This window comes from Grampus griseus, assembly GCF_964374135.1.
Source record: "Grampus griseus genome assembly, chromosome: 5".
Taxonomy (NCBI): domain Eukaryota; kingdom Metazoa; phylum Chordata; class Mammalia; order Artiodactyla; family Delphinidae; genus Grampus; species Grampus griseus.
Window position 1 is genome coordinate 69,695,182 of NC_138998.1, and position 24,465 is coordinate 69,719,646.

Below are 24,465 nucleotides of genomic sequence, written 5' to 3' on the forward strand. Positions count from 1 at the left end.
CAAATACCTGTGGACCAATTATCACAGTGGTTGTCCATCCATTTCTTTGAGAATATTAACATATGAATATTTTTTAAATGAATGAGTGTCTATCTTGTATGCCAGATATAAATATAAACATATATATGGCATATATATAGCAATATGATAAAAGCATCTGAGAACTTATATTGTATGTACAATATGCCTGGCACTGTTCTAAACATATTCCATATATTAGTCCTCCTAACAATCCTATAAGGTAAGTACTATGAATTTCTGCCCATTTAACAGGCAAGTAAAGTGAGGTACAGAATAGTCATGTCACATAGCTAGAAAGTGAATAAGCTGGAACGTGAACCCAGGCAGTCAGGCTCCAGAGCCTTTGCTTTTTAGCCACCCTGAACACATATAGAGATATGCGCTCAACATTCCTAACAAATAATCAACGGGTCAGTCAAATCTCAGCTGTAAAACATTGAGGAAGGTGCTATTTAAATATAAGAGGCCATTTCACCTCGACTTTACAGCCCCCTTTATCAATAATACTCGGCATCGTAAAACAACAGGTGTGTTGGGGGTACTCTATAAAAACAGGTGTTTTTGTCTGCTGTATTGACACTTTTTTAACCCAGTGTGTCTGGGCGTGATTCCTACCTATTCTTGGTTACACGCAATCTTCCACGAGGGGCTGGCATGCAGAGGGAGAGTGAGGGCAGGAGAAGAGGTGAGCAGTGGTCCTTCCTGGGGACCAGGAGTAGGCTTCCGCACCTCCCAGTGACTGCCCGCCAGACTCACCTTTCCCAGGTATCCTCCTTGTTTTCTTTCCCAATTTTCCAGCAGGACCAGTGATCTCTCCCGTGGCCTTTTTCCCTTCCATCTGCTGCCCAGTGGTGGAACCTGCCTGCTTACATCTTACTTATTAACTATACGTAGATATGGCAGACTGCGATTACAGTAGAATTGTTTGGGAGCTCAGTATCTCGCTCCTTCCCACGTACCTTACCCTGGGAATTGCTTTGTACTTTCGTATTGCCGTGTGCTGGTGTGTCTTTAATAACCATCAATAAAGATAGGCCTGGGAAAACACAGCCAGCCGTAGATTCCTCTCAATTCTCCTGATTGCAACATAGGAGAGCTGTCCGCAGGGGTGTCCCTGCTGCCCAGAGGTGCTTACCCAGAGGCGTCAAAGTAAACCCACTCCTTGGACTTAGCAACCGAGGAAAATTTAGAAATGTACCCTGACCCTCTCAGGGGGCCATTGAATCGCCAGTAAAACATTCTTTTAAGTTGAAGTTCACTTGTGCATTTATTGTCCAATATTTGGGGGTGCTGACTCTGTGAAAGATATTATAACTGACACCGTAAGGAGTTTCTTTGCTTCTTTATCAGAGAAGCAATAGAGATGAAGAATGTGGAGAGTAAAGGGGCAATTTTTATAATATAAACCTGGGATGTTGCCCCTCTGCACAGATGGATAGCATTTGAATAGCAGGAAAGGATGGAAGTAACTGTCAAAATAGACATGTAGTTTTGCCCTCCACATAGTAGGTGCTTGCAAATAGTCATTGACCTGAATTAAGTTGAACAGGCAATTGGAGATTGGGCGGCTTTCACCCCTACAAGATTGTCTGGCTGCCATCCACACAGGTTCACTCCATACACAGAAGACAAGCTGCAACTCCACCCTCTGTCCAGATGACTTGGAGTTCTAGACCAAGTCCAGGTCTGTCCCAGGGGCCGGGACTTTGAGGGTAAGTGAGGAGGGTGTAGAGGGTTGAATAGCCCCCCAGGACAGGGAGCTCAAATACTTGAACGTGAGTACCAGGTCCCTCTGTGACTGTGGGAGCCTGGTGAGATAAAGGCCACAGCTGGATCCGTGGGGATGAGACCCGCATAGCTTGGCAACCTGCTCCAGGAGACAGCCGACGCTCAGGGACTTTATCAAGAGAGCTCCATCGGTCAGGCAGGAGGTGTCACCACTCACAGCCTCCAGGCTCCTCTCCGATTTCAGTCAAGGGGCCTGTAGAAGCCCAGCCCTGCAAAAGGAGCTTCCTCTCCCCTACTTTCCAGAGTAGAGGCAGAGTTGGGCTGAGGGGACCCCGAATGCACTGCAATATGTGGGCAGTTGCCCACACGGTCAGGGAGCTGGAGATGAACCCTGGGTCCTCGGTCCTTCCCCTGGCACTAGAAGAATTTGATGTGCTTGCCTCCCCCTCCGCTGAGTCACCCTGCCGCCTCCTCTCCAGGACGACCACCCTCAGACTGGCTACAGAGCAGGATGCAGTCTCCATACTGCCCCCATTCCCTGCCATCACCCCCAAACAATCCCACTGCTTTTTCCAGTCTGTGGGCTCTTGTGTTATGCCTATAGCAATACAAAAGCATAGAACAAATAACCAGTGAGGAAGAGTGATACCAGTTCCAGAGTTCTACAAGCGCCCTCAGGCACAGACCCGGTCTCCCTTCCTGAGATTTTCCAGGAAGCCCCTCAGAAGGTACCAGATGCTGAACTAAGCAGCTCAGCCCAGTGAAAACTATGCTCATCACCTTTCCATGTCCTTTCCGGAACCTGCTCAGTCATCTTCCTGCTAAGTGGGATTCCTTCCCTTCACCTTCTCCACCCTGGCTTCCTGCCACAAGAAAGTACCCTTCCTCCTTGCTCCCCGCCCAAGATGCGTCCTGCGGATTACTGATACTCTCTAACAAATTGACAGCCATCTCCCTTCTTCCCTCTGTTCCAGTTTCTTGACATCTTATTCTTGCCGGTGGCTGAGAAAGGAAAGTTTGTTCTCTCCCGGCCTCTAAGCTCCCTGCCCTGTTTCTCTAGAGGTACAACTTTCCAGGAAGCTTGTCTATCCTATATCCTGTGCCCTCAACAGCCCATGGTCTCCTGAACTAATCACCTGAACCCTCTCTCTCCCCATCCCTGGGCCTTCCACCACGTCTTTCTAGGCTAGGTTATAAGGCTATATATGAGGACAGAATGCTGTAATGAACTATAAAGTGCTTTGTCCACTGTCAAATACTACAAGGCAAGAAGACAGGTGCCCTCCAACTCTGTGGAAGAGACCAGAAGCTCCCGAAATGCTAGAACCCACCAGAGTCTTAAGTGGCAGTTGTGGCAGCTGCCCGGACTGTCTTTTCTTGTTCCCTAAACCTGATACATAAAAGGAAAATGTATATCTCACATGCAAATACCATCTCTCTACCACTTGGAAAAATTCATTCTTTTTCTCACCTCTCCCTCTGCTTTTCTGTGTGGCCCCGGCGAGCAGCTTCCTGTCTCCTGGAACTCAGAAATCAAGATCTCTTCTTTTCCAGAGGTCACCGGGTGGTGAGCAAATTCTAGAGGGAATCACGGTGCAGCAAGCCTGGCATTTAACCACGCTGTGTGCTGTCACACCACCACACTCGCCCACCAGCAGGTAGCTCTGATTCTTAACCGGAAAATCCATCTTTGGTGGTAATGTTAGTCACTTGCTGTAGATGATATTTCAAAACATTCTTCTCATACAGATACAGAGGGGCGGGTTTCTGGACTGGTGGGTAGGAAACTCGAGCCTAATTCTGGCCTTCTCCTCCCTCTCTGGGGAGGCTGTTAAACCTTAGTCCAGTCATTTCTTCCTAGGTTCAATTTTCCTATGCATTCAATGAACGGACCCGTTAAGCCACCTGTTAGGTCTCTTACTTTGCCTCCCCTACCCCTTTCCTATAAGCCGAGGAAAATAAGCAAGGGTAACAATGACAGCGACTTTGATTTTAAATATGCCTTATACACTCATCCCATATCACTTTCTGGCCCTAGGTTTTATCCAAATGATTCTCTTGGTTAGCTGCATTGTTTTTGTTTTTGATTTTTTGAGAAGCTTGATCTGATGTCACAATTTGAGCAGCTATCAGCAAGCCCAGCAAACCCATGTCCTGGGTTTAAAGGGGCTAAGACTTCCCCCCACCTTCCTGAGTCTTCCAGAGGCCCCTACAGGCACCAGCCCCCGTGCAGTTCTGAGCCTTTTACACACAAGGGTGCAAGTCAGCAACCGTGCAATCCCTCAGAAATGCCCGCCTTCATCCCTGGGCTTGCAGGCTTGCCTCACTGCAGCCCTGCTCAGAGAGTAAAAGGTTAGTTGAGAGCACATTTAAAGCCTGCCCGCCATGGCTGCTGTGGCCAAATGTGGGAGTTAAGCTGTCCCCGGTGCCCTGCCCCCGTCCCATGGGAAAGGCTTTCCTGGCAACCATCCTCTTTTTGGGCCCATTAGAAAAGTGCACATTCCCTTGGTCCCACTGGCTGTGGTCAAGTTTTCCAAAGGGCTGGGGGGAAGCAGAAAGCATTACAGCCTGCTAGGAGCCAATGCTGAAAAGTTTCTGTTTTTCCACCGTCACCCGCGATTTGCAGTTCGAGGTCCCAGCTTGGCCAGAAACCAACTAGGCAGTTTTGTTTAGAAGTAGCAACTTATTTTTATCAAAGATGGAATGCAGAGTTGCGGTCGTTTCGAATGCCACTGCATGGCAACCAGGACTCTTGCTGCAAGCATTCCTGAATCCTCTTCTGTGGGTAGACACTTGGCTTTCTTGCCTATCCCTTTCTCCATCCAAATGCTGGGTGCAGAGCTGCTCAAGTGCCTCAAAATTAAGGAAAAAAAAGCTCTGGAAATTCAAAGTATCTTTATTAAAGTATCTATTTTATTTAATTAATTAATTTATTTAAAGTGTCTATCTTAAATCCAAGTTCTGGCAGTGATCACAACTCTATAAACCCATCCTCAGTTTCCCAAAGCCCACAGCACTCTGGCGTGATGGAAAGGGCTTCGAGCTGGCCTCTGGCCCCCACTCTGGCCCTATGTTGCTTGAGCCAGTCCCTGGCCCTCTCTGGGCCTTAGAGTACCCACTTGTAATTGGAGATTGCCTGGACCAGCTTCCTCAACCTTTCTGGGTCAAAAAAGCTTTGAGATTCTACTAAAAGCTGTGGACCCTCTCCTTGCTGGGGCGGGGGGGCGGGAAATGATGCATTTGTTCATTCATTCAAAAAGTATTTATTAAGCTCCTGCTCAATATGCATGGAGAGACATAATTTTGAATTCCATTTCAGGGGGTTCCCTGGGGGTTCATCCGTGAACCTTAAGGTCAGAAATCCCTGTCGTGAATTCTGCTGTGATGAGCATATACGAACTCATCTAGAAGGACCACAACAATGATTTTAGTAAAGGATCACAAAACTACCGGTCAGGCAGATACCAGAAGACGAAGGCAGCAAGGCAGTCATTACATCATGCAGGTGATGCCCGGCTTCCCTCGCCTTCTCGGTGCCCCCAGCCAGCACGCGCGAGGGCAAACATGCGTGCACACCGGGGCAGGAATGTGCTGTTTCTGGGCACTTGTACTGTGGGGAGCTGGCTGCAGCCCTACAGAGACAAACATCTCTTCTATCCTGGGCTTTATTTTTCTCACGGTCTCTGAAAGGGCTGCGATCAGGTGATAGGTGTGGGACTGCTCCCTGTACAGGTGCGGAGCAGGTATGGAGGGGAGGGGAAAATCCGCCCAGTGTGTACTTACTCAAAGCTCTTTCAATAGCCCTCCCAGGATAGCTCATTGGCAGGGCAGCTACCACGTCCCTGGCAGGCTGCAGGGAATCTGAGTGTGAGAAAGTCAGTCAAGCGGAGGAAAAGAGGGGAAAAAAAAAAAAAGCTTCAAGTCCTCAGGCAAAATACCTTTTTTCTTCTTCTCTCACTCTTTCTTCTTTCTTTAGCTTTAAACCAAACCCACAAACCATTCCGATACCCAGGGACAAAGGAGAGTCTCACTAGAGATGCGGTTATTTGTTTTATGGTTTAAAGCAAACAGGTGATGCAATAAGATGGAGAAAAATCACCCTTCATGGGGCAGAAAGGGGGAAGGAGACAAACACAGCAGCCCCTGATTGTATTTATTGGGCATGATACAGTGGGAAAGATTCCTGGTGTTTTGCTGGTCTCACATGGGGATCAAAGAAATGACCTCCACTGATGAACAGGGTTCAGTTTTCTCTGTGCTTTGGGGGGAGGGGTGGAGGGGATGAGGAAGACGGAAAAATAAAGGCTGTTTCTCTCTAAGGAGGGCTTTCCAAATCCAAAAGGCTTTTCTTGAGTTTAGGAGCTTAGTTACCCATTTGAGAAGGTGCGGAGAGTGTCCCGTTGGTTGGTACTATTTTCACTGCCCAGGATAAGGATGCTGAAAAACAGCATCTGAGCACACTTGCAAAGAAAGTTTCTACTTGAATGGTTGGGATGGAGGGCTGACAATTTCATGGCTTCGTTTTTTGTTTGTTTATTTGGTCCAGAAACAAATTCATGGCAAAATTTTGACCGGCTCTATCTGAAAATGTGTGTGTGTGTGTGTTTAAATTATTTGCTCATTCTACCAGTCTAAGCACTCCTAAAGTGGCAGTAAACGAGTTGTTGATTAACTATTTGGCCAACGAGGCTGTTTTAGGCACTGCAGTGAGACCATAACTTGACTATGTTCAACATTCTCCACGCACCTTCAGGGTGCCAAATCCTCAGGAGATGACAGAATCAGGGGAGAAAAAAAAAAACAGGCTCTTAGGCTAGAAGGGACAGGGGGTGGCATGCCCTGCTAGTTAATTAGGGCCCAAGAGCAGGCAGCAGTCAATGTCATAGCAGAGTTTAATAGAGGAAGTCACTGGTTCTCATAGATTTGGGGATAACCTGGAAAGGGTTAACTAACAATCTTCCCTGGGAAGATTTTCATTCCTTGGAAGAATCTGGGTCAGAGTATTTATGCAGTTTTTAAAAAGTCAGATGCTGAGCAGAAGCCTTTTAAGAAGCTTGCAAAGTCTGCACAGCAGAAAGCAGGGTAACTTCATAGTCTCATCACCTTTCACCAAGAGGATGTCAAACACACAGGGAAACTCCACTTTTTTCAAAAGCAACAGACAATTTTCTGTCATCACCACTTTTCCATCTGTTTAAAATAAGAAGGAAAAGTCCTTCCCCACTGGCCCAGGTTGCGGGTCAACAAAGGAGGCATTGTTCATCATTTCTTCAGAACATGATAGGACACAGCCCACTCTGCAGTGTGTAAAGAAAACAGCAAAAAAATCCCAGAGAGTAGCCTGAGGGGCAAGAGCGAGTAAACTCAGCCTGCAATGAGGTACAGGTTTGGCTGCAGACTTGAGGGCTGTCCTGGAAGACGGAAATGAGGCTTGGAAGGTAAATTTGGTCCCAGTCACAAGGATTCCTTGGTTGGACTCCAGGTTGTGGAGGAACATTGCAGTAAAGGGTAGGCAGGTTTCTGCAGAACTTGGATCATTGGACAACGTGCAGTTAACGCCCAGGTGAGCTAGCTCTAGGCAGGTGCTTCCGGGTGAGTGTCAGTCTACACCTGTCACCTAGGAACCTCCTTTACTGGTAGGAACCTCCTTTACTGGTTTGAACCTCCTAACTTGGCCCTCTGCCTCTGAACCTTGCAAACCACTCTCCACGTTTCCCCAGAGCCATCTTTCTAAAGGAGAATTTTGATGTCCCTTCTCTGCTCGAGAGCATTTCATGGCTCTCCACTGTCTAAAGATAAATCCGAAGTCATTTAGCAAGATGTTTAAGGGCCTTAAGTCTCCTCCTCCTCCAGTGCCTTCTTACACTCCTGGCTGTCACATACCCTAGGCTCCAGACCATGTTCCCTGAATAAAGACCTCAAGTTCCAAAGTCTAGGCTTTCAGGGCCATGGGTACGGCCATCCTCCCCAGCCCCATGACTCACCGCATTTCCAAAGCTCCAATCCTACCTATTTTTCAAGATACAAAGCACAGGACACCTCCTCCAGGAATTTTTCCAGGATACCGCAATTTATGAGTAATTCAATTATCCTAAAACTTCATTTTACTTCTATCTAGACATATAACTGTCTCTCTTGAACCTAGGACCTACCAAAGGAATATACGTGGAAATAGGCAGATATCAGCTGCACTTAAGAGTTCAGTGTCTCTCTGCCCTAGGCTCCCTGAGGGCAATAACTATTGTATTTATCCCTGTACCCCCCCCCATATAGACCAGAAACAGTGTTGCCCATACAGGTGTGGTTCAGTGTTTCTTTTAGGTTCTCCTGATCTGATGGCTTGGGCCATCATCCAAGCCCTAAAAGAAAGGAATAATAGAGGAATGCTCGGTCATCAATCAGAAAATCAGAGTCTGTCTGCCTCCAGAGTTGCAACTCCTTACAGGCTGCCATTCTATCTCTCGTCGTGGTGATCCCAGGGTTTTTAACACAGTGTCTGGCACAGAGCATGCGTTCCGTAATGAGAAGACAGGGGCTTGCCCAAGGTCACCCAGAGTCGGGAACCGCTGAATCTCATTCGGGACGAGATCTGGTGAAATCATTTACAACATTATCTCAGTGGGGAGCTCAGAGGAAGGAAGGAATGAAGTGACTGAGAAATGTGTGCCAGGCCTCCGGCGGCCTCTAAGCCTAGGGAAGCGCTGGGAGGGCGGGGGGCGACATCAAACAAGACGCGCTCGGCTCCCGGGCCGCCCCGAACCGCCCGAGCAGCGCCCCGAGCTCCCGGGCGGCGGGAAGGGCGGAAGGGGTGGGGGCGTGGGGCCCGGCGACCCGGGCAAGCGGGCGGGAGGGAGGGACGCGGCGGCGGCGGTGGCGGCCGGCCGGGGCAGTGCGCGTCGCCCGCCCTGCGCGGCAAATCCCCCAGGGAGGCCGCCGCCAGAGCCCTGGCGCTCCCGGCCCGGCGCCCGCCACGTGGCACCCGGCGGCGGCAGCGGCGGCTCCTCCCGGCGCGCGGCCCGGCCAACCGGCAGCACGCAGCCGCCCGCGCCGCCCGCCTCCTCCCGGCCGCCCGCCGGCGGCCTCCCGGGCGTAGCGAGGGGGAGCTGCCCGGCCGCCCTGGACCCGGGGAAAGGGCGGGCGGCGCGAAGCCGCTTTAACCGTAGCCGCCGAGCGGAGGCAGGAGGCTGACCCGGCCGCTTCCTAAGTGCGGTCAGGCATCTCGTGACCGCGGCGGGCGCCGGAGGCCCCGCGGTGGGAGGGAGGGACGAGGCTGCGAGCAAACAAGAAGGCCCCCACCCCTCCCCCGGGCTGTTGCTAGTGAGGCTTTCGGCAGAGTTAAAACCTCAAGCCCGAAATCAGGGGTGGAGTGGGGGGTTGGAATAATTCCCCACTCTCCACCCCAGGGCGTGCGCTCCCCGCCCGGAAGGGCTGACCTTGGCCCGGCGGAGTTGGGGGGGGGGTGGGTGGGTGGTAAGCTCCGGGGCTCGGCTCCCGCCGCCCCCTCGGATTCCTGGCCCGGCGGGGGCCAGAGGAGGGGGGCCCGGACACACACACACCACACGCGGGGAGACACACACACACACACACACACACACACACACACACACACACACACACCCCACACGCAGCGCGCGCCAATGAGCCCCGGCCAAGGCGCAGGGGGCGGGGTTTTCCCAGGCTCTAGCACAGCAGCTGCTATTTACCTTCTTGGCTTCTCCCGGGGACCAGGAACCAGCCCCCGCGCTCCGCCGCCCGCCGCCGCCCCCCGCCTCCCTGCCCCCGGGGCGCGCGCACACACACTCACACACGCACGCACACACACATCCTCCCGGCCCGGCCGCAGCCGCGGCGGCAATAAAACATCCTGGCACGTGCTTCGGCTCCTGGCGCGCCCTTGCCGGCCGGCTGATGTCAAACTGCAGCTCGGCTGGTGTAGCTCTTAAAGGGCCCGCGCGCGCCGGGTGCCGAGGCTGCCCCGGACGCCCGCGGGGCGAGAAGGAGAGAGAGGCTGCCGCTCCGCTCGCCACCTCAACATGCGGCAGAATCGAGAGCCGGCGGGTGGAAAGGGAAAGGGTGGCGAGGACGCGCGCGCGTCCCTGAGGCATTGCCATCAAAGCCCCCCTTGTTCATCTTTCATTTGAAATTCCATTTCCTTTCTGCTCAGTTGGAAATTATTCTGATTGTTTCCTGGGGAAACGCGGGGTCCAAAGCCCCAACTCTAGAAGAGAAATGAGGGCCGGGCCGGGGTGGGCGTGTGTCGGGGGGAGGGCGGGGATCAAAAACCACCTTGCTCTGAAAAACCTGCAAATGTAAGATGGAGGCACTTTTTCTGCATGCAAGAAGGAATTTTTTTGGTCCGTTTTCTGCATGGTCGACTTTCACCCCTCTCCTCCCCCGAATGTGCGGAGTCTGAGCGGGAAATCACTTGGATGTTTCCGTAACTTACACCCTTACACAATTCCCCCCTTTTAACCACTGCAATTATAACCTTTTATCCTTGCCCTTCTAAACCTTTTTAAAAATATATTTCAAATGAACTTCTTATTAGCGTCAAAGTAGCTCTGTTACACATGAACGGAAGTAAGGAGCAAAGACCCTAGCCCCAAAAGAAATAAACTAGACTAGAGCAAACCCAATGTGGAAAAATCCTCTCTAAAGCAAAGCCCAGCAGGGAGAGTAGCAAAGGGTTAAAATCCTTTTGATTGACGTTGTAGCCTCTGGTGCCCCGGGCTCAGGCGCGCGCCATTGGCCGCCAGGCCTTGTGCCTGGCGGCCAATGGGGGGGCGCGGTCCACGAGCGGTGCCGCGTGTCTCCTCCTCCCATTGGCTAAAAGTTACTGTGGGAAAGAAAGTTTGGGAAGTTTCACACGAGCCGTTCGCGTGCAGTCCCAGATATATATAGAGGCCGCCAGGGCCTGGGGATCACACAGGATCCGGAGCTGGTGCTGATAACAGCGGAATCCCCCGTCTACCTCTCTCCTTGGTCCTGGAATTGCGCTACCGATCACCAAGTAGCCATAAGATATTGTAATAAACGCTCAGCACTTGCTCAGTAGTTTTGCGAAAGTCTCAAGTAGAAGGGACATAAACAAAACAATTTTTTGTGTGTGTGTGAAGAACTCCAAAAATAAAATTCTCTAGGGATTTAAAAAAAAAAAAAGAAAAGAAAATGCCAGCTGATATAATGGAGAAAAATTCCTCGTCCCCGGTGGCTGCTACCCCAGCCAGTGTCAACACGACACCGGATAAACCAAAGACAGCATCTGAGCACAGAAAGGTAAGGGCAGTACCTGCATCTCTTGCAGCCCCAAGAGATTAAGACGGGGTTGGGGGCTCCTTTCTCCCTTAAAATCGAGGGGTGAAATGGCAGGTCCCATGGGAACTCAGCGCTCTTTTTTTTTTCTTTACAGTCATCAAAGCCTATCATGGAGAAAAGACGAAGAGCAAGAATAAATGAAAGTCTGAGCCAGCTGAAAACACTGATTTTGGATGCTCTTAAGAAAGATGTAAGTGGGTAATTCTGCTTTTTTTTAAAATAAAAAAACAAAATACTATTTCTCAGGTACTAAGAGTGAAACCCCCTTGCCAGCGGGATCTTCTCCGCCTGCACTGCATTCTCTGAGGCGGGAGGGCTGAGCCCCTTTAGCCGGGGTTTAGGGATGTCGCCACCACGGCCGGGGGTGGCAGGGACCCCCAGCACTCCGAGGCCGCTGGCGGGGCTCTCACTTTCCTCCCTTGCCTCTTCGGTGCAGAGCTCACGGCATTCTAAGCTGGAGAAGGCAGACATTCTGGAAATGACAGTGAAGCACCTCCGGAACCTGCAGCGGGCGCAGATGACGGGTGAGGGCGGCTCGCCGCGTCCCCCTCTGCGGGCGTCCCTCTCTCCCCGCGGTGATTTCTTCCAGACTTCCGCCCGTGGTTGTGAGAGGCATTCAGCTACATTTTACTGCCTTGGCTCACTCTTGCGTTCCCACGGTCTGGGGCTTATTTATAGCCACAACTCCAAGTTGTTACTGTTCCGGAAAGGGAGGGAGAGAGGTTGTAGCAGCAAGGGCTGCGGGCGGCTTGGCAGTGGGGGAAGCGGGTGGGAGCGACAGGACTTAGAACCGTGGCGGTTTTTAAGCTGCGTGGAGCCTGGGGTCATCTGGTTTAACACTCCCTCCTCCCCCACTACAGAACGGGAAATACGTCTCGGATGGTGGAGAAGGGGGGAAGGGCATTATCCAAGGTCACATCGCGAGAGGGTGGGGAGGAGGCAAATCTGAGGCTTGAGATCAGTTTAAATGGAGCGACAGGGAACGGAGAGGGAGCGTCTCGGGTTCGGTCGCCAAGCTAGTGTGGAGAGGCGGATGGTTTTTCTAAACCCAGCCCGGTAGCCAAGAGGCAGTGCCGTGGGCGGGTGGTCAGGGAGGCGCGCGGCGGGGACCTCCCAGGGCGGAGGCGGCGGCTTCGGGGCCAGGGCTGTTCGGTGACCCGTCTGTCTCCTTCTGGCCCGCAGCCGCGCTAAGCACAGACCCGAGCGTGCTGGGGAAGTACCGCGCCGGCTTCAGCGAGTGCATGAACGAGGTGACCCGCTTCCTGTCCACGTGTGAGGGCGTTAACACCGAGGTGCGCACCCGGCTCCTCGGCCACCTGGCCAACTGCATGACCCAGATCAACGCCATGACCTACCCTGGGCAGCCGCACCCCGCCTTACAGGCGCCGCCGCCACCCCCTCCGGGACCCGGAGGGCCGCAGCACGCGCCGTTCGCGCCGCCTCCGCCGCTCGTGCCCATCCCCGGGGGTGCGGCGCCCCCTCCCGGCGGCGCGCCCTGCAAGCTGGGCAGCCCGGCTGGAGAGGCGGCTAAGGTGTTCGGCGGCTTCCAGGTGGTGCCGGCTCCCGACGGCCAGTTTGCCTTCCTCATCCCCAACGGGGCCTTCGCTCACAGCGGCCCGGTCATCCCAGTCTACACCAGCAACAGCGGGACCTCCGTGGGCCCCAACGCGGTGTCGCCTTCCAGCGGCCCCTCGCTCACGGCGGACTCCATGTGGAGGCCGTGGCGGAACTGAGGGGCTCAGGCCACCCCTCCCCCTAAATTCCCCAACCCACCTCCCTTCCCTCGGGACACTAAACAGGAACTTGGAGGCTGGGAAAGAAGGGAGGACTTTTGTGATTAAGTGGTTACTTTGGTTTTTTTTTAATTTCTAAAGTTACTTTTTTGTAGAGAGCTGTATTAAGTGACTGACCATGCACTATATTTGTATATATTTTATATGTTCATATTGGATTGCGCCTTTGTATTATAAAAGTTCAGATGACATTTCGTTTTTTACACGAGATTTCTTTTTTATGTGATGCCAAAGATGTTTGAAAATGCTCTTAAAATATCTTCCTTTTGGGAAGTTTATTTGAGAAAATATAATAAAAGAAAAAAAAAGTGAATGCTCTTATGTCTTAGAACTGATTATTTCAGAATATGTAAAAAAGGCCTCAGCAGAATTTGAATTACGTGTAATCTGAGAATTCAGGAATTGGCTCTTTTGTTATTAAAAGAACATTTTAAAAAATCTGTCCAACCTTCTACCAACCCTCCTTGAACTAAATTCCATTTAATTTGTGAGAACCCATCTGATATGGCTTCCCTGATCAATTTGTGGTCAATCTCTTAAAGGATTTCAAAAACTTTTCTAGTTGCAATTGGGTAGTTCATTCAGTCCTGGCACTCATGCTGGCTCCTTCTGAGGAGGGTGGAACAGGGCTGAATTCATGAAGTTCATCAATCCGGTACTATTGCCCACTGCACATTTACGGGTGGCTCCTGCACCACTACTGCCCTGGGGCAGCTCACCAACATCCAAAAACAGTCTTCATAGTTGCAGCCTCCAGCCTTCAAGTGTCGGAGTCTTCCTTTAATTAGTCAGTCTTTAGGTGCAGCTAGACATTTTCTGTACCAGCATCTGAAAGTTTGAAATGCCTCTCTGCACCCTCTTCAAGCAAGCTGAGAAGGTCAACAGATTCCTTCTGCCAAGGAACAGCTAGTTAGACTCCCAAGTGGAGCCCGAGTCCAGATGATTAACACCAGACATATGTTTTTGATAAGTTTCTGCGCTTGGCTCTAATAGAGAAAGCATGTGGGGGCCTTGCTGGCAAGCACACAGGCCATCTTCCCCTTTTAATACAAACAGCAAGCGACCCCTTTGCTTGGTCATGCCCCATTTCCAGGCAAGATGTGGGCTCCAGATAGAAGCAAAAGGGTTGTCTCCGGTTTCAGCTCACATAACCCTCCTTAACAAGTCCTAACTCAAAGCGGACAGCTTTAAACTGTGCCAGGATCTGCAGGGAATTTCTTCCAAATCCCATCACAAAGGCTTGTCAGATTTTGTCAGATTTGGCCAGGTGTTTGACTGCATCCAGGTGTTGGGGAAATGAAAACCACGAGCCCTGCGAGACCAGACACATCAGCGGCGCTGTGGGTCTGGCGGACGCGCCTTCCTCCCCCACCGACGGCCAGTCGTCCTCCCTGCCCGGCCCCTCCCGCCAGCCTCCTCTCACCCCCCTTCTTTTGGAAGGGCTTCTGGGAGGAGAAGGATGAGGCGGGAGAGATCAATCTTTGAAGCCTTCCTAACAAAGATAAAGCCAACGATTTTCTGTCTTGTTTCAAAAGCTTTACCTCTCCCCCACCTAGCTGGCCTTTTCCACAGGCCAGTGTGGAGAGCCGCTCTATCACAGGAATGATCTAGCAGACAGCAGTCAGTTTTCTTAAATACCTTCCACCCAGTTTCAGACCTAGAGTGAGACGTTTAAAAGATACTTTAAAAATTTTGGCTCCTACTTGCATCATTTTGTGTCTGGGAAAGGTGTCCAACACACCTTCCCCCCAGAGAAATACACACATACATACACAGTCTTCTTTATCATATCATTTTTCTGCCGTGTCTCTCTTGTTTAAACACAAACATAATAACAATTGCTCTTTTAAGACACCCATTCCAAGCTCAAATGCTTCACTTGGTAAATCTGTCCTCTGGCTCCGCTGGAAATGTCCCAGCAGAAATAATGGAGACAACAGGGTCTCATTTTTATAGAAGTACATTTATGTTCTTAAAAATTGACACACACACACAGTGAGATCACTAAATCAACTCAAAACTAAATCTCGTTGTCTTTTCCTGCGCTGAAGGGGAACAACTGAAAAAAATGGATTTTAATATCAAAAGCACACAGATATGGGGGGAGTGATTAAGGAAAAGAAGTAAACATTTGTTCGTTTGAAAATAATTAGTAGTTTGAAAATGGTCTTTTTTCCCCTGAATTTGAGTTTAAACTAGTAGATGAGGCATTTCTGTACAATACAGAAAGAAAGGGGAGACCCTAGGCCCCAATGGGGATTTTCAGGCTCTTGTGTCAGCTCTGCCACCAAACTCACTGTGTCACTTTGGATGAGTCATTTCCCTTCTCTGGAACATTTCCAAGTCCATAAAATGAGAGGGTTTCTGTCTAAGGCCCTGTGCCCTCCTGCACCCAGGCTCTTTCTGGAGTAATTAGTTGGGGGAGAGGAGAAGCTTCAATCTGGCCCCCACCCGATCCTTCGGGCCTGAACTAATTACACAGCCTCGGGTCGCACCCAGCAGGCCCTCTCCCCCGCCCCCGGGCGGTGACGATGTCTCCTGGAGATCAGGCGCGGCTCCCAGCTCCACGTCCGGATGCTGGCCGCCGGCCTCGCTGCCGCGTGCATTAGCCTCTCAATGGAGACCCTCGGGGCTCCGGCCCCCCGCCGTCCCCGGCAGCATCCGGAGCGGAAAAGGCGCTGAACTAGAAGGGGGCTCTCCTGGGTCTAGACGGGCGCCTTCTCTAAGCGGTGAATTGCCGCGGCTGGGAGGCGCGCCCCATTGCACCCCACGTGTTGCTGGAGTGGGGACCCAGGGGTTAAGCTGGACCCCCTCATCGTCACCGCCGTCCCGGGAAACCTGTCATTAAAGTCAATTAACTTTTCCCACACCCCTTGGCCGGTAACAACCCGCTGCTAGCTTCCTCCCCGGCTCCTAAGTGCAACCAGATGGGCGGCCGAGCTGCCCCCGCCGCGCGCCCGCCGGGGCCGCCAGGGGTTCCAGGGAGGCCGCCAGGGCCCGCGGCCCGGGCGGGGAGCAGGTCGGGGCGGCCACGCCGGGCCAGCCCCGGCGGCCCTGCAGCCAAGGTGGTTTGCTTAGCAGGCCCGGCTGCTTTCTGGCAGGAAATGAATAGCTCCCAGATGAGCTCAGGCAACCTGAGAGGTCGTGAGAACGGCGCGAACCCCCGCCTGTGCAGCCGGCAGCCTGCCAGGCCGCGGGGGGAGCGGGCGGCGGCGGCGGCGGCGGGAGGCCGGGAGGCCCGGCAGGCGGGCGGGCGGCGGCGGGGGGAGAGGGAGGAGGGAGCCGCTGACACACGAGCCCGCGCCCGCTCCCGCTGACAGGCAGGCAGCCGCCCGCGCCCGGCCGCCTCCCCCGCTTCCCCGCCCGGGGCCCCAGCGCCTCCCAAGCAGCAGGCCCTTAGCCGCAGAAACGCGGCCGCCCGGCCCGCCGGGCCCGGGGGTGGGGCCGCCTGCCAGTGTTTTTCCAGTTCCCCCGGTAGCTCCGGGCCGCATTTAGAAGCCGGGAAATTGGGCCGAGGCCAGTGTCAGGGCAGCACAGGCCCTCGCGGCCGCCGGAGCCCTGCCAAGCGGCAGGCCAGGCCTTGGGCGGGGGCGGGGGGGGGGATGGAGGCGGGGGGGGGGGCGGAGGATGGAGGCGGCGCGGGGAGCGGTCGGGCAAGGGCGGCTCAGCGCACACCGTCGTCCCAAAAAAGACAGAGCCAACAGACGGCAACTCGCGACTCCGTAAAAAAGGAATCTCATCTTCGAAAACCCATTACCTACTAAGTGCCCAGTAAGCCCCCTGCAAGCGCTAAAAAGATGACACTAAGTGCCACCCAGCCCCTGCCCTCCCAGAGCTCTCAGTTTAGCTGGGGAGACAGACAAACAGCCAAGTGACTCACCCCCGACCTGATGTGGGACGTGCCAGAAAAGAAGTTTCAACAAAGGGCACCTAAGAACAGAGAGATTGATTTCTGATTTGAGAGGAAACCAGGTAAGGTCTTCAGAGAGTTGGCACCTGAAGCGGAGAGGTGACAGATGCGTTCCACAGGAAGAGATGGGAATGGAACTGTGAGGGAAAACGCAGAGAGAGGTAAATATGTAAGTCCAGTTTGGGGGAATTTCAGGAAGTTTGCCATGGTGGTACTGAAATTTTCAAATATGTGAATTGGCTCAGAGGTCAAAAACATAGAGCCAACCAAGGTTGTCTGCTTCAGTCCTTGGACTGCAGAATAGCCCAGAGGTTAAAAGCACATGATCTGGCTTCAGGTTGTTTAGGTTGTAAGTGCAGGCAAATTACTTATCTTCTCTGTGCTTCCTTTGTACTGTACGTGTCATTTGTACCTCACAGGGTGGTACGGCATAGGGTTGTGAAGATGAAATGCATAAATGCAGGCAAAGCATTTAGCTTGGCATGTAAGCCCCCAGTGCATGTCAGCTATTAATGATTCCTAAGCCACAGTGAGGGATGTTCACCAAACGGGAAAGCCAGCCCTGGCCTTTGCCCAGTGATTTCAGGAGCTGCTTGTAATTGCACCGGGCCCCATGTGAGAGCACCACTGCCTCTTCCCTAGGTTCTGAATTTCATGTATGCATTCAATAATTATTGAACCAGGTACCATGGAAATAAAGGGAAAAGAAAGGCATGATCTCTGTAGCTATAAAGCTCACAGTCTAGTAGGCCCAACAGACTAGTTTAAAAACAAAAATGAATTACTCTATGTTAAGTGTCATAAAAGAGGAGTAGTATACACTGGTGGTACAAAAAGATGGTGACACATTGTAACAGGTAACTTTTGCGGCCTCCAAATCATGATTAATTTTTGTATAAATTTTTGTGACCATAGAAAGTGCTGGTATAGTAAATAACTAGTCAAATTCTACCTAAGAAAAATTAGTGTCAAATGGTTAATTTTAAGATTAATCGTTTTACAATACTAATATCTTTTGAATGAGCAGAGTCACCTTGATATGGTCAAGGAATGCACTGGGAGTCAGGGAATCCTGGTTCCAAACTGGCCACTGCCTGTGAGATGCTAAGCAAATCCTCTTAAGTCTCTGGTCTTCAGTTTCCTCACTGACAAGGTGAGAAGCTTAGACCAGAAGTCTCTGAAGTCCTTCTCAAGTCCACAGTCTGTGATTATCTCCTCAGCATGCTTCCGTGTGCCTCTGCATCTTGACACTTGTGATGGGGCTACAAGAACCCCAAGATTTTGAAACAGACCTGAAGCATGGGCCCTGTACTTCCACTGTTGCAAGGAAATAGGCCACATGTTTTCTTGGAGACCTGCTGTGTTAGTGAGAATCGTGTTCCCTGTGTGACCCATCAAAGGAAGACTACATCTAACAGGATAGATGTATCTAATATCTGCCACTAAGACCCTATCCTTCGCTGTGATATCTTGTTATCTTACTTGGAAAACAGAATAGCAAGAGTTAAAAATGCCATCACTTTCCCTCTTCACCCTAAGCACTTTCTCCCCACCCCCCTTCACTTGCACACTTCTTTTCTGAAAAGAGAATGTGGTCTGTTGATTACCAGACTCTCTCCATTTAGGAAACATATTTCCCCAGCTGGTTAGAGTTTTTCCACTAGTACACTTACTGAAGTAACTAAACTTACTGAATTAGTCTGGTTAAACAAGAAGAAATTAGTGAAGTCAGTCTGAATTAGTGAAAAATCTGAATTTTAAATATCCAATAGGAGGAAGAACAGCAAACTTGGCAAATACTTGTAGTGAGTCTGAATTCATAGTTTACAGAAAGACTTGCTTTCATAAAACTAATGCACTAAAGTCATTTAAAGACTGTATTCTCTTAAGCAGGTTAAACATAGCTCTTCAGTATTATTTATACTATAAATCTCTATAGTAAGAATAAGAACAGCCATGATTTGCAGCTCAAGTAAATAATTGAAGTCTAAATTAATAATAAGGCTTGGGCTTCCCTGGTGGCGCAGTGGTTGAGAGTCCGCCTGCCGATGAAGGGGACACAGGTTCGTGCCCCAGTCCGGGAAGATCCCACATGCCACGGAGTGGCTGGGCCCGTGAGCCATGGCCGCTGAGCCTGCGCGTCCAGAGCCTGTGCTCCGCAACGAGAGAGGCCACAACAGTGAGAGGCCCGTGAACCGCAAAAAAAATTTTAAAAAATAAGGCTTTACTGCAGCTATTCTTTCTATGTCTGGATATGTTTCCAATTGTAATTTGCCTTTAGTGAAGCAGGGATCAATGAATCTTCTCTTTTTTTTTAGAATTGCAAGTATCAATGATAGCGATGTTATTTAAGGAACATTCTTTGTAGTTTACTATTTTGTTATTCACAAATGTGATCTGTTTTCATGTTAAACTAATTCTGCTAGTTTAGTCATCAATATGAGACATGAAATTTATAAATCCAGTTGAGAAAACCTCCAGCCTAGAGAAAAATTACTTCAGTTGACAAACACCACCACCCTAACCTTGATGTTTTCTGTGACGTAGTTTCTCTTCTATCAGCTTTTCCCCTAAGCCATAAATTTGTCCCTAAGGCATCAGAATGTAAAACAGGGATATTATTCCTTAAGGGGGCCAGGAGAGGGTAAAGGCCACGTCAAATCAGTTTCAGAAGCAAGTACCATATATGACGTTTAGGAGTAAAAGTAAGTAAAAGTACTCGAGGCATTTCTTCATTTTAGTGAATACCCAATAGATATCTGGGGTCAGGGATGAGATACAAACCATAAAGGAAGGCTTCCTTTACCCCAGAGTTGTGAAGAACAAATACTCTTGAACATAAGTTATTCTTTCCTGTGTCTGTTCCGTAATTAGGACCCATAAGATTATTTTTATACGAATAGAATCTTGAAGGATCAAACAGATATTTCCCTTAAAACTCTGTATAACAAAGTAATTGTGGAATTGCCCATTAATACCTTACAGAGGAGAGAAAGCCTCTAAAAAACTCTGAAACCAAAGACTCGTTTGGATTATTTTTGTTTTCTTATTTTGGATTTGTGGGAAGGGCACGATGGGAAAGGAGCATAATGTATGATCATCTAGAGAACTTGGAAACCACTGTGATCTCCTTGAGATTTCATTTTAAGTGCAAACCAGGGAGTATCCATGCAAAGAAGAGACATTTTGAAACAGTTTAATGCTGGGAGCAGTTCATAAAGGATAACTTAAAATGTCATTCTTGCCTCAAATATTCGCACAGCTCCTATACAAAGACCTGAGGCTATAGTCATATTTACATGCATGTGATAGTTTAAAAATAGAAGTTGGATTTCAAACAATTGATCATCTTGAGACATAGCAACTGGTTTCTAACCTATGTGGGGTTGAATTCAACTTATTATTATTTTTTAAATAAATTTATTTATTTTTGGCTGTGTTGGGTCTTCATTGCTGCGTGCGGGCTTTAGTTGCTGCGAGCGGTGTGAGGGCTTCTCTTTGCGGTGGCTTCTCTTGTTGTGGAGCACGGCTCTAGGTGCACGGGCTTCAGTAGTTGTGGCACGTGGGCTCAGTAGTTGTGGCGCGCGGGCTCTAGAGTGCAGGCTCAGTAGTTATGGCTCACCGTCTTAGTTGCTCCGGGGCATGTGGGATCTTCCCTGACCAGGGCTTGAACCCGTGTCCCATGCATTGGCAGGGGGGTTCTTAACCACTTCGCCACCAGGGAAGCTCCTCAACTTAACTTTTTAAAAGCCAAGTTTTCATGTTCAGCGTACAGCCTCCAGCCACGGGTTCAGATCTTGCTCTGTGCTGCCCCTCATCTGATGGAGTCCCTCCTCAGCCTTTCCACTGTTCTCTCTGGAAACTTGTTCTCTTAAATAAATGCCCCTCTACCTGCAGCCTCGGTATGAACACCCCCGCCCCCCTGCACTGCCTGGTTCTGCTTTTCTTTTGAGCCTACTGGCTGGGTGACACATCATTTTGCCCACTCCACGTGTGAGTAGGGTAGGAAGCAGGGTAGGGGAATGAGGGGTGCGGGTCCCAGGGCTGCAGAGTGAGGACCTATTCCCAGTGCCATCCCCGCCCCACCCCAACACCCTTACCCAGACAGGGCTTCTCCTTCCACTGGGAAAAGTGTGGTGTCATCCAGCTCTCCCGCTCCTTGGTTGTCAGGTCCTGGTCAGCTCTCCTTCTGACTGGTCCTGCCTCCTCCCCTTAAGCTTATCTCCACCTGGCTCCATCCTTCCCTTCTTTCTCAGGGACTGCACTCTGGATGCCTTTCCCCTTTATCAGGGATGTGGCCCACAAAACACCTGAACACCTTATTCCTGAATTTGCAACCTCCTTTACATTTTTTACTTTTTCCTCAGCATATAAATACATTTATTTTTCTACCGTCTTTCAGAGCCAGCTTCTGCCACCCTGCACTCCTCTCTCCACCCGTGACTGCCCTCCTCCCTTCTCACCAAGGACCCTAGACTCTAGTTCTAGCTCGTAGCCTCCCCTGCCTCACTTCTCTCTCACTGTTACCCCTGCAGCCAGGCTTCTGAATGCCCCTCCCTCTCTGAACAAATCAGATGGTCCCTCTTTTGTTCTTTCCTCTGTCGACATTTGTGAGGTTCTGACCATGTGCAGACTCCATCCTGGACATTCTCTCCTTCCTTAGCCCCCCTGACGCCTCTTTTTCTTGACTTCCTCCAACCTCTCTGGTGACTTCTCAACATCTATCATGGGATTTCTTCCCCACGACCTACGCATTAAGGTTGCTGTCCCTGAAAAGTCTATCTGTGTCCTTTTCCTTTTGTCACTCGTCACCCACCACAGTGACTGGCGTCTGCATGAAGGCCGCCACCAAATCTGGTATCTTCAATCCCAAATTCTGTCCTGAGCTCCAGACCGTGGACCTAGCCACCCATGGGCCATCTCCACATGAAAGTCAGTAGGTCCCCAACTCTGCGAGGTGTCCTACCCCTGTCTTCCCAGGCTTAATACGTCTTCCTCAACCCCATCACCGATCTCCTCCCTGCATCCCACAAGACACCAGGAACCATCAGGCTTCCCTGTTGTTTGAATCTCAGCCCCCTTTGTCATTGCCTTTGTGCAGGAGCTTTGAGGTTTTTGCTTTCACCTCCTTCAGTCTTGCCTTCCTCCAACCCATCAAGCACACTCCAGTCACATAGCCAAACAACCACGACACCGAGAAAACTCCCAAAGGCTTCCTATTGCCTCCACCTCTGGAGAAAGTCGCGTGATTTGCTCCTGACCTACCCTCCTGCCTTATACCCTACAAGAAGTCAGCATCCCATCCATGATTCCCCTGCACGCAAAGCTGCACCAGTGCCATGAGCCCTCCCTCCCTTTACACACACCGTCCCTGCGCCGGAAGCATCACTCTTCTACCTCTCCATCCAGAGACCTCCTACATAGGCATCCTTCAAGACTTTGCTCAATTCACCTGCTTCCAGAAACCCATCCTGACCCCTCCCTGTCCCTCTCACCCCCTCCTGGAGCATTCAACACATCACTGATGATACTGGATTATAGTGTCTCTTTATCTCTCTGCCCAACCCAGACTGTGCAAGTTTTGGAGGCAAAAACAACATATTTTTTCTCTACTCACAGCACATGGCACAATGCCTGCCATACAGAAATCCTTCAGGAAGCTACACATTACTAGTAGAAGAAGAAGGAGGATATTAATAAAAATAACAACTCACATTTGAATAATACTTTAAGTCTCACAAAATGCTTTCTCAGACACTCTCTCATTTGATACCAAAAGCAATCCATGTAGGTAAGTAGGACTGAAAATGTTATTCTCGTAGCAAATGTGGATAATTTGTCTCAAAGAGAGGAAATGGTTTGGCCAAGGTGGCAGCTAGAGAGTGACAGAAACCTGTTCTCCTCCTGCTTTGCTGCCTCGGATGTGTAACTGAATCTCTTAGGGCACAAGAAGCGCAGGTCCGTTCCATCCTCCTGTCTATCGAGCAGCAGAAGAACTAATGCAATCGAAGCCAAGGTCTTTTTTACACGGAAAGCTTAATGATTCTCAATGGAAAAGAATCAAAAAAAAGAATATAGATATATACATAAATATATATGTATAACCGAATCACTTTGCTGTACACTTGAAACTAACACAATAATGTATATCAACTATACTGCAATAAAAAAATAAACAAACTGGGCTTCCCTGGTGGCCCAGTGGTTGAGAGCCTGCCTGCCAATGCAGCAGTCACGGGTTCGAACCCTGGTCCGGGAAGATCCCACATGCCGCGGAGCAACTGGGCCCGTGAGCCACAACTACTGAGCCTGTGCGTCTGGAGCCTGTGCTCCGCAATGGGAGAGGCCACAACAGTGAGAGGCCCGCGTACCGCAATGAAGAGTGGCCCCCGCTTGCCACAACTAGAGAAAGCTCTCGCACAGAAATGAAGACCCAACACAGCCAAAAACAAATAAATATAAAAAATAAACAAACTGGGTGGAACAACAAGAAAAAAAAAGCTTAATGATTCTCAGCACAAATGAATTGCCAGGAACTTTTCAGAACCAAAAATTATAGAGAGAGAATGGGAAAATAAATCCTAAACTTTAAGAAGTAAGAAAAGTATCCAATTTTTTTTTTTTTTTTTTGCGGTACGCGGGCCTCACTGTTGTGGCCTCTCCCGTTGCGGAGCACAGGCTCCGGACGCGCAGGCTCAGCAGCCATGGCTCACGGGTCCAGCTGCTCCACAGCACGTGGGATCCTCCCGGACCGGGGCACGAACCCGTGTCCCCTGCATCGGCAGGCGGACTCTCAACCACTGCGCCACCAGGGAAGCCCAAAAAGTATCCAATTTTGAAGATCATATCTGTGTGGCTGGTTTGAGAGTCATTCTTTAATCGGTGAATGAATCGCACCATGACCCAGAGAAACCAGTGGGTAAAAGCACCTAAGGGTGTAACAAGGGCTCCGAAGCACCAGCCCTGGAGGTGGCCACAGCAGAACAGCTGCTAATACAGGGCGGCTATCTGCAACAAGATCAATACAGTCTCTGTAAGCAAAATGTCCCAGAGCCACGAGGCAGTTTCTGAATTTCCAGATAGAGTTTGTTTGGGCTTTTCTTTCCTGTCTGTGACTGCTGGTGTTTGCATCCAGGTTTTGTGGTAGATCAAAATGAGCATGTATTACCTGAGGGGTTTCTTTAGAAGAGACAGTTTGTTGAGGTCACCTGCAGCTCAGGATGCGATACCGGAAGCCAGGGGCATACGGCACCAGTGGGTCACCGGCCCACAGAATAGCTCGTCATTGCAGCTGGCTAGTCATTCACCAGGGATTCGTGTAGCCCCTACTTTGTGCCAGGCGCTCTTCCAGGCACCAGAGTTTCTGCAGTGAACAGGACAGGCAGGCCACAGCTCTCAGTGAGCATGTATCCCACTGCGGAGAAGACAGTTAAGAAAAAGAAAAGAAATAAATAAAAGAGAGACCGTCAGCTCATGATAAATACTATGAAGAAACTAAAATCCGGTGCTGTGATAAAAGGGACAGAAGTTTGGCTGGGGGTCTAATTTGGGATGGATGATCAGGGAAGGCCTCACTGAGGAGGTGACTCCTGAAGCCAGGAAGGCCAGTAAAACAAAAAGCCCAACCTGATTTTACAGGTCCGAAAATGTCACCTCTGGCCAGCCAGGGCAAGGTTTGTAAATGGCTGACCATGGTGC

The 24,465-nt window shown here is 50.4% G+C and overlaps 1 protein-coding gene and 1 pseudogene across 3 annotated transcripts in view; one reads left to right on the forward strand and one right to left on the reverse strand.

The window, feature by feature from the left end:
* LOC309823145 (D-aminoacyl-tRNA deacylase 2-like) overlaps nt 1-16,597 on the reverse strand; it is a 382,637-nt pseudogene extending 366,040 nt beyond the window's left edge. The window contains exons 1-2 of the transcript in view: nt 16,564-16,597; nt 16,050-16,252 (exon numbers count right to left, since the gene is read on the reverse strand). The product of the transcript in view is annotated as a D-aminoacyl-tRNA deacylase 2-like (transcript). The remainder of the gene's footprint in view (nt 1-16,049; nt 16,253-16,563) is intronic.
* HES1 (hes family bHLH transcription factor 1) lies at nt 10,689-13,159 on the forward strand. Of its 2 annotated transcripts, XM_082655058.1 has the most exons (4): nt 10,689-11,025; nt 11,159-11,254; nt 11,501-11,588; nt 12,247-13,159. In XM_082655058.1, exons 1-4 carry the CDS (start codon nt 10,918-10,920, stop codon nt 12,795-12,797), a joined length of 843 nt encoding a protein of 280 aa, XP_082511184.1. In that variant the 5' UTR covers nt 10,689-10,917; the 3' UTR covers nt 12,798-13,159. The 2 variants fall into 2 exon arrangements, with proteins under 2 accessions (XP_082511184.1, XP_082511185.1); XM_082655059.1 differs by lacking the exons at nt 10,689-11,025; nt 11,501-11,588 and having other exon boundaries at nt 11,180-11,254.
* Nucleotides 16,598-24,465: the final 7,868 nt, after the last annotated feature.